This window comes from Pleurodeles waltl, chromosome 4_1 (genome assembly GCF_031143425.1).
Source record: "Pleurodeles waltl isolate 20211129_DDA chromosome 4_1, aPleWal1.hap1.20221129, whole genome shotgun sequence".
Taxonomy (NCBI): Eukaryota; Metazoa; Chordata; class Amphibia; order Caudata; family Salamandridae; genus Pleurodeles; species Pleurodeles waltl.
Window position 1 is genome coordinate 916063189 of NC_090442.1, and position 17567 is coordinate 916080755.

The following is a 17567-nucleotide window of genomic DNA, read 5'->3' on the forward strand; positions in this document are numbered from 1 at the left end:
GACTGAGACCGGTGCTCTGTAGGTTGGACCGAATTTCTTCACAGCGATCTTTTCACGAACCAGATCCCCAACTTTAGGAATCCAGCCAGTGGAAGTTGTTGGTATTTTCCCTATTCCTAAGGTGGCAGCACTGGTGAATGATTTATCATCACAATATTGCTGAAGCTCCTGTAAGACAGTGAGACGTTTATTTATGTCAAAAGGTGTGTCTGCTGCCACCATACCCAGAGCCATCAAGATCTGGGACATACATAGGTATCTCAAAGGGATCCTCATATGGACTGCGTCCCCCCAAGGACCGTCTCGGCAGATTATTCAGTGCTTTCTGGAGGTGATTAAGCCAGCTGCGACCAGAACCTAATACTCTAGTTGTTAAGGACAGCTTTAGATCACGGTTCAGCCTCTCCACGACCGAATGTCCCACGGGATGTAATGGTGAGGACTAATGGAGTTCAACACCCGTCGTCCCCTTGGTGTCCCTGAATGCCTTAGAGGCAAATGCAGGGCCCTGGTCCGAATGGAACGCTGCAACTGCATATGTACCGATAAAGATCAGCAAGTCTTTTATAACAGTCTGAGTGTCAGCCGACCACTGCGGCCATACCCACAGGGACCTAGAACAAGAATCTACAGCTACTAGGATGTATCTGTATGCACCATCAGGCTGGAGTGGACCACAATGGTCCAGGTACATACATTGTAATGGCCTGCTGGACACTACGAGTGATGTCTATGATGGGCATTTGACATTGGAGCCCTTTATTTGCTGGCAAATATCACAACAAAGGAAGTTTTGCTTTGCCTGTTTGTATAGACCTGGCCACCAAAATCTTTACTGCAAGAGTGTTACTGTGGCTGAAATACCAGCATGAGCAGAAGCGATAGATCTAATCTTTGGTCTTCGTTGGGGATTGCTCGGTCTCCAACCCCAGGAAGTGTTGCATAGGCAACATTCTGCGCACTGATGTGGTAAGAATTTTTTGTAGGGTACCCTTTCGGGAGGGGCTTGCCATCAGCCGAAGCCTTCACAGCAGCCAGAATTTCATCCTCCAATCTTGTATGGGAATGAGTCACTGCAGCCACAGAAGCCATAGCTACTGTGGATTTGGCTGCTTCGTCAGCCAAAGTGTTACCGACAACGTGTACTCCTACATGTTGGTGGCCCAATGTATGTACTACAAGGACACACGGTAGCTGATCCTTAAAATCGGCCACTCTCCCCCACAATGTCTTGTGTTTTATGTTGTTCCCTTTAGAATCTCTAAACCCATTCAGCTTCGAATGATTAAGATAATCATTGTAGGACTGGACGCAGTAATATGAGTCGCAGACTATTAAAGTCAGTTTTCCTGTTTCTGTGTGTTCTAGCGCTAAAATTAGGGCTTTGAGTTCAGCCAACTGAGCTGTACAGTCCCCTAGGGTCTGCGTGTAGGTATTATGAGGGTGGAAGACTCCATCCTTCATTGTTCCAGTCACAGCTGCGCAAGCGACTGAGTATTGATGTTTGGTACCAACAGCTGGTTGTGCTGAACCATCAGTATAAATGACAGTATGGTAGTTGTCTAAAGGCAAAATATTTAGAGGAGGGGGCATTCCTGTTCGTACTGGAGAAATTCTTGTGTCTGGAGTTTTGGATCAAAGATGTAATCAACATCAATAGCAGGCAGAGAGGTTGCCCACTGAATCCAATGTGGCTGTAATGCTAGTGTTAGGAATGCTCGCTTTGGTGACGGCCTCTAAGGCTGGCACCGCCATAACGACAATCATGCGTTTCCCTTGGGCAAGTGGCCTCTCCTTTATGACAGCTATCTGAACTGCAGTTAGAATCGTTGTTTGTGCAAAACGTTGTTCTGCATTAGAGTATACGTGTGATTTATTTGCTATGGGCATCTTCATTGAAGGTAACATAAGTAAAGTCAGTGGTACCAGCAATTATTCTGATGACCAAATTTGTTTTGTGTAAGTGTTTAGCTTCCAGCATGTCCTATTGCAATTCCCTAAGGATGCGTGTGTGTCCAACTGTCCAGTGTCTGCTAGAAAAATCTAGACGTATTAAGTCCTAAAGTAGCTTGATACATTGTGCATAGTCAGAAATGGATGTTCTGCCAAAATTAAAGAAACCAAGTAAAGACTGTAGTTTCTTTAGAGTGTTTGGTGGGTGCCTTTGTGCACATTTCTCTAGAAAGTGCAGGGCCAGCCTCTTCCCTTCGTTCGACAGCTCATATCCCAGGAGATAATATACTGAGAAAGGCAATCCTACTTTTCGTAAAGTTGAATTTATAACCGACCTCTGCAAACCCCAATATTATTCGATCGACTCTAACAAGATGAATGTTGAGATCGTCGTCTGTGAGATAAATGTCATCCACATAGGATATCGCCTTGGGATCAATATCATGTGATATTGATGTTACTCGGGCTGAGAACAGCCCTGGGCTATTCTTATAGCCCTGGGTAAACGGCAAAACCATTTTTGTGAGCCAAATGAGAATGCACTTAGATTCCAACATTCTTCCGCTAAATTCTGGCAGAAAAACCCGTTGGAAATATCCAACGTTGTTTCATATTTCTTGCACTTTATTATTTATTGTTTTTTAGTGCCGTGCTATGGGATATGCTTGTATAGCATATGTATGTGTATGTCGGTTTAAATGTCTGTAACCTAAGACTATTCTATAGGAATGGTGTGGCTTTGCAACCGGCAATAACGGATTGTTCATTGCAGAAGCACAGGGCTCAACCACTCCGAGATAGTCTAGCTGAGTGAGGATCTCCCTCACCGGAGCTCTTGCTTCATGTTTAACAGGATATTGTGTCTGAGGTTGGGGTGTAGACCTGATAGGTATTACATGACATGGAGAAGACTCTGTTGGGATTCATGTTTCCAGTTTGCAGAAGATTTAATTAGGGATTTTCTGTGGTGGCACATGTTAAGTCTGGGAGGCATAAGAATGCCCCATTCTCTACTGCTGAGGAACCTCAGTCTTTCTAAAAGTAGTATGGCAACGAAAATGGTGACGGATAGAATAGTTTAGTGGAAGGAGAGGAGTTGTGAAGGGGGTAACCAAGAAGGGTAGTAAAGAGGGGTCAAGGCTAAAGAAGGTAGAAGGAGACCTCAAGTCTACCGCCTCTAATATAATGAAAAAAGAAATGCGAAGAAGTCTAGGTGCTAAGGAGGTGGGGAGGATTATCAGCCTCGCAATAAGAAGATTTCAGAGAGAGGCAATGAATGGAAGACGATAAAGAGGATGGAGACAAGAGGCCAAAAAATTGGTAGAAGGGGAATGGGCTGTTATGCCCAGAAAACCAAAGTTGTCGTTCGAGCAGGGAGGACACCTTTCAAGTCAGCACCAAACTTGCATTTATTTGGTCTTGGGGTTAGAAGGGCAACACTGTTCTTACGCCCATAGTCTTGTTGGGGCCTTATTACAGTATGGGTCTTCCTTGGCTCCCAGACCCTGCCCCCAAAGCCTTTTCTTGTTGGTCCTAATATGCATGAACATAGTTCTGTACTTCATTCAGAGGACTCAACCAGAAGATTCCCCAAGCCTCCAGTCGGTATGTCTCCATTTGGTGGCCACGGTTAAACGGTGGTACCCCTAATGAGCCCCAGGGACACATTACACCTGTTTCTGCCTCAATTGTCATTGTCCCCTTTGGTTGCCAATCCATATCACTCTGTCCCACTTTTCTTTGTAATCTTGATATCCGACAAATAGTCAAATTCTTACACCAATCAAGCGGTTTCTGCCTCTATTTGGCACAAAAATTAACAGGTGACCCACTCCGTTTTCCAATTGGGTTTGCAGCAACCAGATTCCAAGCAGTAGGACCCTTCCCTCTCCAGCAGTTAGTGGGCTTGTTGTTGTTTAGGGCACTCACTAATTCTGTCTCTAGTGATGTGCTGTGCTTATTGCATGACTGGTGGCTCTGAACTAGATGTGACAGCTGCATTAGCTCTCATCTTCCCCTCGTCGATTCTCATCTGTCCCATCTTCACTGACGGAGTGTCTCTTACTTTGTCTCTTCCCATGCACTGCGCAAAAGCCTGTAATCCCTATCTGCTACCAAGCATGACGCACAACTCCAACTGCTTTAAGGAGAAGCACATCTTTCGGTCCACACCCTAACCAAAGATGCTGCCAAGTCCGCTGCCCTGCACCTCCGCGTCTCAAAGCAGACTCTTAACGGGAAGTTGTCTTACCTTGGGTGAAATTTCGCTGCTGCAAAATTGTTTGAACTGTGCCTCAAAGGCAATAGCTCTGCCCTCCTTTACCTGCCGGTTCTGTTCATGCCAATGATGAGCACGGACGGTGTCTACCTAGATGGAGAGCTCTATGGTTTTTGGACCTCTAGAGAGAGTGCATTGGATATGTGACAACATTAGATTTCATAAGCTAATGATTCCCATTAATTTTCCCTAGGCCTAACTCCAGACTGGTCGTCATGATCTAAGTGTAAGACTTCTCAGTTTCTTTATTTACAACCAAAGAACGTTCAAGCAATAGAGGAGAACTTAATCAGTCTGATTGATTTGTCTGAATTTGCCTGTACTTCCAGGATATCACAAGCCTGCCCAGATTCACCCATTGTGCTTCAATTAAATTTGGAATCTAAAGTGAAGGGAATTGACGTAAGGTATGGTTGGGGACTTCGGAGTATGTGTGGATAACTTGTGCTACCTGCAAATTGTATGGTAGTACTCAGTCCTCAGAGATAGCTTCAGAATTGTCAATACCACGAGGAACCACACAGCTCATTTGGTAAATATCGTAAACACTATCCAATCTAGTTACACATTAGGCATGAAGGGTTCCAGGAGTAATGTAGACACATTCATCCACTCGATTTTAAGAAACCTAGTGTGGGAGCCTGTCCTAACTGGTGTTTTCTATGCTTGAAAAATAAAAGATGGTATATTAGGTCTAAGCTTCTATGTATTACTTACTCTTGCCATGCCACTGGCTAATGTGCTTGCCTACATGTGAATCGGAAGGATAGAAATATTGTTGACCTTGAGAGGAAAGTGCACAATAAGATATTTTAATGGAAGCTTCATACAAGTCATTGTGTTCGATGGCAAAATATGGCCATGTGCTTAGAACCTGGAAAAGTGTCTTCTTTATAGAGTACCGTAATCACTGTCCCATTTTTTCAAATGTTTTCTCTTTTTCATTTATTTTATTAGGCTGCTTTTCTATTGCTGAGCCATACAGTTTTAAAGTATTTTGTTGCGTGCTTTATTGGTAGAAATGTTAAGTTGACACTTAGCTGTAGCTTAGGGATTTCACAGTGTACAGTGCATGGTGAAATGTTTTTAGCAAAATGTGAAATAGAAAGAATGTACCTGCTCTAAAATTCCTCTGGTGGTACAGACTTCAATTACTTTAACTTGGCACCACCAGAGTTTTTATCAATCCCACTTTTATGATGCAGTTCATTGTGCTACAAAATTCCTTATTTTTTCGTGAGCTGAAGGGTTATCGATCACAAGTTACTTGGCTTGATCCTTGAGTATCTAATCAGAGTGACCCATGGGTCGAAGGACGACCAGTTAGGGTGGCTAAAACTCCACATTGTTTCACATTTTCTGGTTGGCTACCTTTGAACCAATTAGAAATTATGCCTGTGTTCAGTCCATCCTTGGTCGATGTTCAGCAGCCGTTCACAATACTTGGACACCCCGCTAAGCCCTGGGCTGCTTTTAGGAACGAAAAAGAATTGTGGTAGGGCAGCAGAAGTTCCCTTTGTGGTATCTGTTCTGCAGTGGGACATTTTTCCCGCTATTTTGTTCTTTCTAGCTTAAGGTCCCATAAGTAAGGGATTAGTCCTGTGAGCCACAACAGGAAAATTAGACAGTCTGGGAGTTCTAAGGTTAAAGCCCATGAATGGATGTTTTGTACGTGCATATGCAAATGAGAGGTGCTCCTGTTAAAAGATAGTTGACCTTTTAATGTGTAGTTGTTAATTCTGCATTAGTTTTAACATGATTTTATGGTATTGCAGGTAATATTACCGTTAAGGTGCCAGCCTCTTTAAACACTAATTTCCAGCTTTCTGGCATAGAGATTGATGTAAGCCCGGAGCTCCAATTGCAAGGAAAGCAGAATTCTACCGAAGGTGGACAGAAGACTCTCAGTGGTAAAGATTTCAATTCACATTAATCTTTTTATTGTATTATATTGTGTTGTACTTGCACCTAGATAGCTCTTCCTACCCCTTTGTATGTGTCTCGAGTTGCTATAGTTGTGATCCATGTTTCAAGTGTTTGACTCCTTGCATTCAAGACTATGAAGCATTACTTTAGGATGGATAGGGCAGAAACTTGCATGAGACGTGTTGCCATGAGTTGATTAGATGTTTAGAAGTTTAATGGACCCCTACTCATAAATACTTTTTTTTTTTTTTTTAAAGCAATTAAAGATGACATCAGTTTTCATCACAACTTGTCTTTTGGAGGATAGGCAGCGTTGTTGCTTTTGCTCATCTACAACTATGTGCGTGACTGTAACACATGAAAATGTAATTGTTATATCTTGTACCTCAAACTTCCTCCTTTAATTGCAATAATTTAAAATAAGGGGCATTCTTCTGTTAGGGAATTTTGATTACTGTCGCAACTTGTTTCTCAGCTGCACTGTTCCTCCAGAAAATTACTATTTTTTCCCGACATCCAGCCTCTTAGCCCAACCACCACCTGGCATCTGCTTTCCTTCCTCGGCTTAATTGCCCCTCCCTCATATAATCACCATTGGCTTTCTCCCTGGTCTGTCTCAGTGCCCCTTTCACGTTAACCAGTTTTCATGGGCTTTTGCTGCTCACGTCATGTCACAGGGTGATGCCAGCAATCTATATGTAATATATTTACATCATTCATGCTGCGAACTTTCATTGTCTTGCCACTACCATGTGTCTGCTTCTGTCTGACATGTACCTGCCAGCAAATGATCCTCCACGTTCACCTCACCCCTCCCCAATTCTACACCTCCACAGTGAACTACAAGACCAGGTTTCCCCACTGACCACCTGTCAGTTAGGGTTTCCTCATTGCTTGACTGTCAGCTCTAGTTTCCCATCTTCCTGCTTGTATTATCCCACATTCCACCGCCAGCCTTTCACCCCAAGATACTCCACTGCTAGGTTCCCAAACAAACGCCTAGCACTGCATTTCTTTTTAGTCCACACCTGTGCCTCCCATGGCCAGTTTATTGTATGCATGTGCAGCTAGTGTGAAAGGTGATGAAAACGACCAGTTAGTCTATTCCAGGGAGTATAGCAAAATCTGTTCAATTAGGTGACCTCCTTGGTGGGTTAGTGTGATTAAAGCCTTATGCACAGATTGAATAGTTTCCTTTTTCCTTCTAACATTTTTGTCTGCCAAGGTTTGGTGAATAAAGTGGGTACTTGGTGACTTTGGCTAAAACTTGTTTCACCATGGCCACCAGAAGGGAGAAGATGAAAACCAAAATTGACTAGCAACTGCAGTAAAAGGCTCCATCAGGATTGGAGGAGCCCTTTAACTTCTAAGGACTCCAAACACTCTAGTTCGCAGTGGTGTGCCACATTTGACATCAGAGGACTATAAATTCTTGCTCTTCCAGCAGTTTCTTGGTTCTGCATTTTTGACTTGACACTGATGAAGGGTTATACCTCTGAACCAAAATACGAGATAGACGACAAAGCCATGAGTCAAACCTCTTCCCAGTTATACTTCTCCCTCCGGACTCAGCCTATGTACGCAGATGTTGTTAGAATAATCATCTCACTGCTTGACACATGGAGAAAGGGCATGCAAGTTAAGCTGAACTGCACCTGCCAGGAAGAGAGATCTTGTCCACAGGAAAGTTCTTGAGTAGGGGCAGCTTGATGGGCCATGTGTACCTGGAACCATGAAGTCCCTCAAGCCCTGCTACCCAGGAGAATATCTCTGACTGGGTTGAGGAACTGTGTGTGCCTTTTAAATTGTCTGTTATTAAAGTCCTTTTATTTGTTAAAGTATAGCATCAACTGGAAACCGATGTTATTGTTTCCTATTGTATTACACAGTATTAAAGTCTCTAACGCCTCTGCATCGTAGAGTGAGTCTTGACTGCCCAGCCCAGCTCCACTGAGAGATTCCAGTGGGGGACAAAGGGAGTTCTTCTAAAGAATTTTGAAGTGCCTTTGTATAATCGTATTCCTCCCACACAGCTATTAAAATGCGGTAGCCCAATCTTCAGCGTCCTATTAACCTCTGATTGCCATAAGACCCCATGATTTCTGTAATTGTGTGAGGTGTTCATGTGTATGTTGAACACTTCTTTGCAGAATACTGATACTTGGAGTTCCCTGTCTCTCAAGCTTATTAGTATATTGAATTATCCTGCTGTGAGCTGGTCATGCCTTTTGGCAACCAATTCTTAGCCATTTTCCATGTTCCCCAGTTGCCTGAATCTGGCCAGTGTGACGTGGTAGTATATAAAGCGTTGAAAGCAGCTGGCAGAAGATAGCTCTTCTGGCTGTGTTTACTTGACAGTAGATAGTAGACTTTCATGCCAAGCAGGACTGTTTAGATAACTCTCTGTTCTCTGAAACAAGATTTATTTTGTGGCTACTTTTTCCTAGTTTTGGTCACAGAGTATAAGCAAGACAGACTCAGTACATAATTGACTAGATTACTTTTGTTAGCAGGACTTTTTCAGGAACGACATCGTCGGGCTAGAAACTGTGTGCATTGCATTACAGTTATTTTCAGTAATAGTTAGTCTGCACATTCCCTGATCCCCCAACACAGGCATGAGTCTCCTGTGCAGTGATTGTGGTTTGCGTTCTGGTGTGAGCAGTGCTCTTTTCCATTTCATGGAGTGAAAGTGTGTGAATTTGCTAAAATAGCAGATTCCGAGGTGACACCTTGCGCGGTGGGTTTGCTGTTGTCTTGAAGATTGTCATAGCTGTCCATGCAGTTGATATTTTGTTTGTTAGATGTCTGTTGATATTAGTGCACCACCAATCTGTATTTGCTAAAGACGTATTCTCGAGGGGGATGTAATGATCTTAACTCTTTTCAGTATTTTAAACTGTTGCACCATATAAGTGTTCACTGTTAGCTTTTTGCCGTCACATTTCTGTTTCCTGTTTCCAGGATTGTTGCACTGTATATTTTGTGATGCACAATCAGGAGAAGTTTGTTCTCATTTGAATGTCTGTTTTCCAACACCTATTCAACTCTGCCGAGCTCAGTTTTTATTTCAAATGCCAAATTGTTGTTGCAGGTGATTGTGACAGTTTGTCAGCGTGTTTGATTGGTACCAGGCTGGTACTATTATGAGTGAAACTGTCTCGACCCACTTGAGCTCTTCTTTGTTTAGCGAGTTAAACTGGAGATTACCTTGGTCAGTAGCGGGCAAGAACTCTCTCCATTTTCTTGTAGTAGCTAAGCATTCCTTGGGGTGGATAGTTGTGGTGTGCTTGGTTTGGTTTCGGAGGTCCAATCTCAGTAGGGTGGCTGGTGGTCCAGTCAGTTCTATCAGAGGTGATTGAAATTGCTGATGTTTGCAATCCATACCTTAGCTCCTGTAATGGGTTAAAACAGTGATGCTTATGGCATAGTATTTTAAAGTTGTCAGTTTGTCTTTGAACACCCATGGGACAAAGTGGACTGGGATTGTGGTGGGTAGCTTTTGTTTGCTCCTGCTCATTGATTGAAATGTCCTGCAGTCTGGAGGTCTAAAATTAAACTTAGAAAAGTTTTTTAAATCTACAGCTTTGTTGTTGGGGGTGTGGGGGGGTGATACTGGCGTAGCACTACTGCTGAGTGCATGGCGTTGGTGGTGACGCATAAAAGGGTCTTTCAGTGCAACCCACTAAATGGTCTCAAAAGTGTTTTCACTTTTTTTTTATTCTTTATACAAAGGCATCTGTGCCTTTATTCTCCAATCAAAGTATGCTGATACCCTGGGGGGTGGGGGGATGGCGGTGTGCGGCTAGTGGCCCCGGGGGAGAGGCCGGCCATGAGTCCTGAGGCCTAGTTGGGGTCGGGGAGTGCCCCCGGTTACCGCGCGGTCTTTGTGCCCAACCTACACCACCCCATCAACAGCAGGGAGGACCCCAACGACTGGGAGGGCATTGAACTAGGCCTCAGGCCCGGTCGGACATGGCATATCTGGCCGCACCTCCGGCAACCACCACCCCTCCCTGCCGAGCTGCTTCCTCATCAGGGGACCCCAGGTGATAACGGAGGAGCATAGGGGTCTTGGAGAGGCCACTGCCTTAAGGCTTCCTGAACTGTAGAGGGTGGCATAAGAAATGCAAAGAGTAGCCTGAAGTTGTCACCGCTGGAGAGGGGCGCTGCTCATGCTGCTGCACCTCCTAGTGATCATGCTGCATATACAAGAGGGCCCCCATGCCCCTGTCTCAACATGCCACAGGGCCCAACTTCATACTAGCGTGCACCTGCAAACAGGAGGCCACACAACTAATCACCCACAACCGGGCAGAGGCCCCTGATCGAAAGGCCAGTGGTACAGGGGTCACCGGGGCTAAGAGCATAGTCAACTAAGGCTGCTACGCCACTTTTCTGAGTACCTGGTGCTGTGAACTTGGATAGCCAGAACCCTGCAGCAGCTGAAATGTTTCACCTCCGTTCCAGAACAGGGAGCAGCTTACAGATATCGAGCCTGAAGCCTAGGCCTGAAATAGTCATAAACTGGATGCGGTGCTGGCAGCGGTGGAAGGCATTGGCGCATCTCTTGATCAGACACGAAAATCGCTGGAGAACAAAAGCGTTAAGGTGACTAGTGACTTAATCTGCTACACGCAGACCATTGTAAACTGGCAGCCAAGGTTCACCTGCTGGAGGATACCATAAATGCCCTTGCTCCCAAGTCTAGCCAGATGGACACCTCACTGCGGAAATTAGTCAACAGGGTTGCAGCGTTGGAGCATTGGGAGGAGGACGCAGAGGGACGCACCAGGAGGAACAACATCTGCGTGTTGGACCTTCCAGAAGTAGCAGAGGGTGCTGACGCTGTTTATGTGGAGTATTGGGTTTGTGAGCTGGTCCAACGGGGTCACTTACACAATTCTTCTCAGTTGAGCGTGCCCATCGCGTCCCGACAAGACCCCGGCTGCCGGTTGCGGACCCGTAACCCTTCCTGTTTCGACTGTTACACTTTCTGGACAGAGATCCCATCCTGTGAGTGGTGCGATTGCTCCCAGCCCTCCAGGTGGACAGCGCTAAAGTAACGATGTTCCCAGACTACACTGTTGCTGTACAAAGACAGAGAGGCTCCTTCCTATCCGTTAAACGCAAGTTGAAGGCACTCGCCTGACATATTCCCTACTCCTCCCGGCCAGTCTGAGAGCTGTAGATCAGGGAAAGACACGCTTTTTTGACACCCCATGGGAGTGGCTGGAGTCAGCGAGATTGGTCAACCAACAAGAGTCAACGACAGAGCGGAGGGAGTAATGGAACCCAAAGCCTTGCAGGCGTAGGAGCCGCTAACGTAGTGAAATATCCCCTGTGGGACTAGGCCTTGCTTTGGACTTAGAGCAGATCCTACAGGAGCAGCGCAGCATACTACAGACTGCAGCGGCTTTCAGAGAGCTGACAACTACTTCAGACACTGAAAAAGAACTTAATGACTGATGCCGAAGATGACTGTTTTGGTGGAAACCTCTCAGACACTGGGTCCATGGCCCTCTCTATTGTGACGCCGCAGACAACATGATTTAAACCTGCATTGGTGTTGCATGCTAATTTCTCTGACGTCTGCTGCCTTAGCCATAGCTGGTTGCTGGCTCAGGCTGCGTTGCGCTGCATGCTCGCGGCTGTGCTGCATCTCTTGGTTTGACTTGTTTTTCTGCTTAGTTCAACACTCCGGGGTGCACCCTTCTCTTTTAGATGACCCTGAAGGCGGGGTTTGGGGAGTGGCCTATAGGGCAGACACGGGGTGCACTGTAATGCGTGCCTGGCTTCTTTCTGCTTATGAGACGTACTAGGGGCGTTTGCCGCTGGGCATATTGATGAAGTAAGCCCCCACCCCCTTCACTTTCCTACTTGTGGGTACCTTCTTGTCCCATGCTAGTTACGCTGGATAGGCGAGTTAGACGGTTTGGGCAGACACCTATTGTCCCTCTGCTCGGATGGTATTGTACTGTTTTAATTCTGTTGGTATTGTTCATTTTATGCCACAATTGTTATTGGTTGACTGGAGTCCGTATTCCTGCAACACCCCTTCCCACAGTGGCTTGTTCTGTTCTGCAATGCTTAGTGCTTTAGGGTGTGGTGACTTAAGGACTCTCTTCCAGTTGCCCGCCTATGAATCCCGTTAATATCCTTACATGGAATGTGGGGGGTATACACATGACTGCACACAGATATTCCATCTACTTGTACCTTAGAAGACATATGATCTGCATAGCACTGCTGCAGGAAGCAGACCTCATGCTGTCAGAAGGCCCCAGACTGCAGCTGCGCTGGTGGGTACAACTGTTCGCAACCAATTTCTCTGCATATGTCATAGGGGCTCTTATTTGGATCAGGCCAGCTACCCTGTTTGTGGTGGAGGAAGTGAGATGGATGCTGAGGGTCAGTATGTGTTTGTAAGCGGACGCTTAGATGGGCGCGCATTGTTGCTGGGGTCTATTTATGCACCAAATGCAGATAATGCCTCTTTTCTCCATAGACTATCTGGCACCCTCTCACACTGGAGTGGGCTCCCATTGCTTGTGGGAGGAGATTTTAATAGAGTCCTAGACCTTGACCGCTCCTTCCCACCATTACCCACTGCGCCCATGGTGGCTGCTGCGCAGTCGTTGCGGGAGTGGCTCCAGCACTGGCGGCTGTTGGACTCGTGGCAACACTGCAATGCTGAGGCAAGAGTCTATTTGGTTTTTTCAACCTGCACCAGCTGCATGTGCGACTTGATAGAATACTTTGTACAGCTAACTTGTGCTCCGCAATGCTCCAGACGGATTACCTTGGCCGCACTCACTCTGATCACAATCCTTAGCTCCTACAACTAGGGTGGGACACGTCCGCCTCTGTTGTTCCCACTTGGCAGCTGTTGCCGGAGATGCTGGAAGATGCACCCTTTCAGGCGTCGCTTGGTAAAGCCATCGCTGAATTCTGGGACGCTTTCAACGTTTACATAAGAGGCACAGCCTGGGTACACAATGGAATATGTGCAAGTTCATTGAACACAACTTAATCCGAGTGGAGAGAACGCTGTTGCAGCACAAACAGTGCGCCATCCAGAACACTCTAGGAATGTGTATACTTGCAACAAAGAGAGCAGAACATCTCTCACTGGTGGAGAGGATGCCCTTTCTTAACTATGCAGCCCATTCAGCTCGCACACACGCTGCGGCTGACAGATCAGGTAAGCTATTGGCCTGGTTGATCCGCCAAGAGCAGGAACACACCCCTGTTCTCGAGTCGCGCTCGGCGACGGACGGTGCGCTCTACACCCAAGGTGAGATACACGATGAACTCACACATTATTACACAGCCCTGTACCAATCGAAGACCACGCCGGGCTCCCAAATTTTGAGGAGCTCTTTTCCTCGCTTCCCCTCTGTCCTATCTCACAGACAATCAGCGGGAGGAACTAGATGAGCTGTTAACATTAGCAGAGATACAGGACAGTATATGCACATTGGCTGCTGGAAAAACCACAGGTCCTGATGGCCTCCCATCAGAGTTTTCTAAAACATACTTATTGTGCCTCGCCTGCTGCGGCTGTTTGAGGAGACTGTCGGCAGCACCCCTGACTGCTTCGCAGCGGGAGACGCTATTGAGATCCCTTTCTAAACCTGTCAAAAATCGAATGGCGCTGGGTTAGTATAGACCACTGGCGATTCTTAACACAGATTATAAAATTCTGGCTAAACTATTGGCAACATGGCTGGTGCCCCTGGTACCTCAGTTGATCCACTCCGATCAGAACTGCTGTGTGCCGGCAGCACTTCCCTAAATATCAGACGCTTGTTCCAGGTCATGAAGTACTCCACACAGTTTGGCCTGGGGCAGGCTGCCTGGTATTGAACCTCGAAAAGGCCTTCGACTCACTGGAATGGCCCTTCTTATTTGAGGTGCTGCACCGGTTGGGTTTTGGCCCCGGCTTTTTAAGATTAGTGAAATCGTTGGGTACACACCCTCAGTTCAGGGTCAGAACTAGCGCGACTAGGGTGAGCAGGGGGACTCGGCAGGGTTGCCCCCTCTCTCCGCTGTTGTTTTTGTTGGCGATAGAGCCCCTGGCAGCAGAACTCCACAGACTGGGGGAGGCCTAGAGTATCCCACTAGGGGATTGTCGACATACTGTGTCCCTTTATGCAGATGATCTCCTCCTGTATTTTAGAAACATTTCCAATATTCCAGAGGAAGTTGTGGGTATACTGCAATGCTTTGCTATGCTATTGGGATTGCGAGTCAACTGGACAAAGTCATGTCTATTCCCTTTTAGCCCCGATTGGCCAAATCCCAGTCTCACCCTGTCAGGTGTCCTCATTCCCTGGCAGCTCAGGACGTTCCAATACTTGGGCATTAATGTATACCATGCTGCGTTGGATCTGCATGACGGAAACCTCAAGTGAGTGGTGACATCTATTCATGCCCAAATGAATTTCTGGCAAACACTACCACTCTCTTTGATGTGACGGCTAGTGCTTCTGAACATGTTGGTCCTCCCTCGAATGCTTTGCCATTTCTCCAATTTACCTTTGTATATTCTGGGTAATTTGTTTAGGGAACTGGAGTCCAGAATTAGGGAATTTATTCGGAACAAAAGTCCCTGTAGAGTGGCACTGACAAAACTGTACTCATCACTGGAAAGAGGTGGTCTGGCGGTACCAAACATGGAGCAATACTACCTGGCCTCCCAGCTGCAGTGCCCTGCCAGGTGAATTTTTGGACTCCAGCTGTTGGACACTGCGGAGCCTTGGTCACTCTCTGAGGGGTCACATCTGTTTTACCCAAGCCCGGGGACTAGGGCACCAAACTCGCTCTTGGTGAATGTGGCGCATCACTGTTGCCGCAGGAGCCTGCGTCTTACGCACATGGTTTGTGACGCATGACTCCGACAGAACAGGGGCCTTGGCACGCTGTGGGCTGCATACATTGGGAGATCCGTCGAATCGAATGATATGTCATGGGGTTGCGCTCCTGATTTTCACACTGCCATAAACGTACATAAACTGTGATTGTTTTTCTCTATATAAAATAAATAAAAAGATTCAAGCAAAATAATCATATGGTTAATTGGTGGACCTGTTTTTGTTGAAGGAACGTTATGCACAAACAAATGGTTCTATTCGATGCTTTTCATCACTCTACCATCAGTCCATATTTTGTAAATTCACTTTTAGCCTCCCTTGCTTAAATGAAATCGTTTATGGAGCTGCACATTTTATTCCTAAAATGTTTTAAATATGTCTGAACATCCAAAGAGTGAATTCAGTTTTACACAGTTTGCGGGCTGATTTTGTTTCCCAACAAAAGGCTGTTGCAAAGTCTGGATCTAACTACAGAAACGGTTCAACGAATGTCTCTTTTCAGGGCAATAGAGGATGAGACACAATATGGGGCATGATTTTGTTAGTGACGCAGTGAAGGTTCTGGATGCTTTTGGACAAGTTAGAAAGATGTTACTGAGCAAGAACTTATCTTAGGTCTTGCTGTAAAAGTAGGTTTTGTTGCAATCCATCCTGATTGAATTGTCTGTCATGGCCGTAATTTGTAATCTCTTTGTCCGCTGTTGTCTACTGCCATTAACATGAAATATCCTACCTAATGCTTTTCTGTCTTCCTTTTCTTCAGCCCACATGAATGACATAAGTGGAAGAGAGCAATGGATTCAAGCCAGCACTACGAGCGGCAGAATATCTCTTCAAGTGCAAAACTGGTTTCAGTCTCTTAAACTTGACACACCTACAAAACAAATAAAATAATTTTTCACTTCTATTATTGAACATTTTTGGTTTCAGTTCAATTCTTTAAAAAATTAGAACGCCACGAGGCAAATCACTAAGTCACAGTATATGTCTGTTTAAATGCATTGATTTGTAGCTAAGACCGGTAACTATGTATTATTGCTAAACAGGTGTACTGCCAAGTAATTCTGCAATGTCCACACTTCATCTATGTATAACTCTCGAAATCTGACTTACAAAGCGTAGGCATCTTACAAAGTGTGTGTGATTCCAAATATATCTAAAAAAAAGAAGAATGTTAGTTTAAGTTCCACCTTGAAGAACGTTTTAAATTTGATTCTTTGATTCGTCTGCAGCCCCTCTTTCTGTTATTGCCATTAGACTTTGGTACTTTCACTTGTGTCTGTTGTTTAAAGGTATACTAACCTTAGAACACAGACTGCATAGTGAGGGGTCCTGGCAATCCTGCCTCTCAGAGAAGGCTCAACTAATGTCCTTACTGAAGCAGCTGGCAGTAAAAAAAAAATGAAATGTATCCACCTTTTGCCAATTAAGGTCCTTGGTAGTGGGGGCATAAATTAGAATATCGGGTAAGAAGTCTGCCCTTTGGTTTCTCAAGAAGCACATTGTTTGAAGGGTGCCAGCAAAATTAAGGATTTCTGTGATGCTCCTGGCAATTATGTAAATTAAAGTAGCATTGGAGCTCTTGTGAAAAGCAAAATTTGAGCATAAGCCAAGCGAATGTTGTGAGCAAACCCTGGAAACACCGAGAAGCCAATCTATGAACAAAAGATGGTGTGCTTGCCATTGAGCAGGCATGCGTGAAAGTCACATGTTTGGGGCCATAAGGAATAGGAGCATCCAAAATGGCTGTTTCGCTTCACCTCTTTCACCTAGACACAAATGTACACAGCAAAGCTTTGTAGATTAGATCCTACCTCTCTCTTCTGTACTAATGCAACGGGGCCACCAACACAAAAAAATGCAGGAGGCATAATTCATGTATTTCAAGGCTATTAAAGATCAAAACGTTAGTGTGAGCAGAAAATGAAATAATGCTGAAATGCTATAAGGGGTGTAAAGAGTAGGTGGTGTTTGTCACTACTGACCAAAAATGAAGGTCTCCAGACAGCTTTAAGGCATTCTACAGAAAACAAACAATGTAGCAGATAACAAACAATGTCTTGCACTGATGCTTTAAGTGGATCAATGTGTTTAGATTGACAATAGCATACAAAACGTTTCCATTTTGCAGCATAACACTGTCTAGTTGTAGGTTTACTTGCCTCCCTAACAATATCCATCCATCCATACAGTTGTAAATACCCAGACTCTGTGACTTCAGGAGCCATATCGCAAGATTGAGTGTTTTGGGATCTGGGGGTCTGATGTGACCTCTTTTGAGTAAAATGCTCTGGTCTGTTGGGAAGTTTGTGATGGGGAACCACAGACACATCCAGTAGTATTGTATACCAAGGTTGACATGCTCAGGTGGGAGCTACAAGGATCATGGAGAGTGATGTTTGTATCAGTTTGCGAACCAGAAATGGAATCAGTGGGAGAGGTGGAAAAGCGTAAGCAAATAAATATCCCTGACCCAAGTCATCCATCGAGCATTGCCCTTGGACTGACGGCGTGGTTATCTGGACGCAAAGTTT

At 45.3% G+C, this 17567-nt stretch overlaps 1 protein-coding gene across 1 annotated transcript in view; it reads left to right on the plus strand.

Annotated features, from left to right (window-relative positions):
- The window catches only part of FAM185A (family with sequence similarity 185 member A), a 97423-nt gene extending 81475 nt beyond the window's left edge, over positions 1-15948 (plus strand). The window contains exons 7-8 of the mRNA XM_069229682.1: positions 6007-6141; positions 15797-15948. Of these exons, the coding sequence (XP_069085783.1) occupies positions 6007-6141; positions 15797-15927 (266 nt within the window). The 3' untranslated portion in view covers positions 15928-15948. The remainder of the gene's footprint in view (positions 1-6006; positions 6142-15796) is intronic.
- Positions 15949-17567: the final 1619 nt, after the last annotated feature.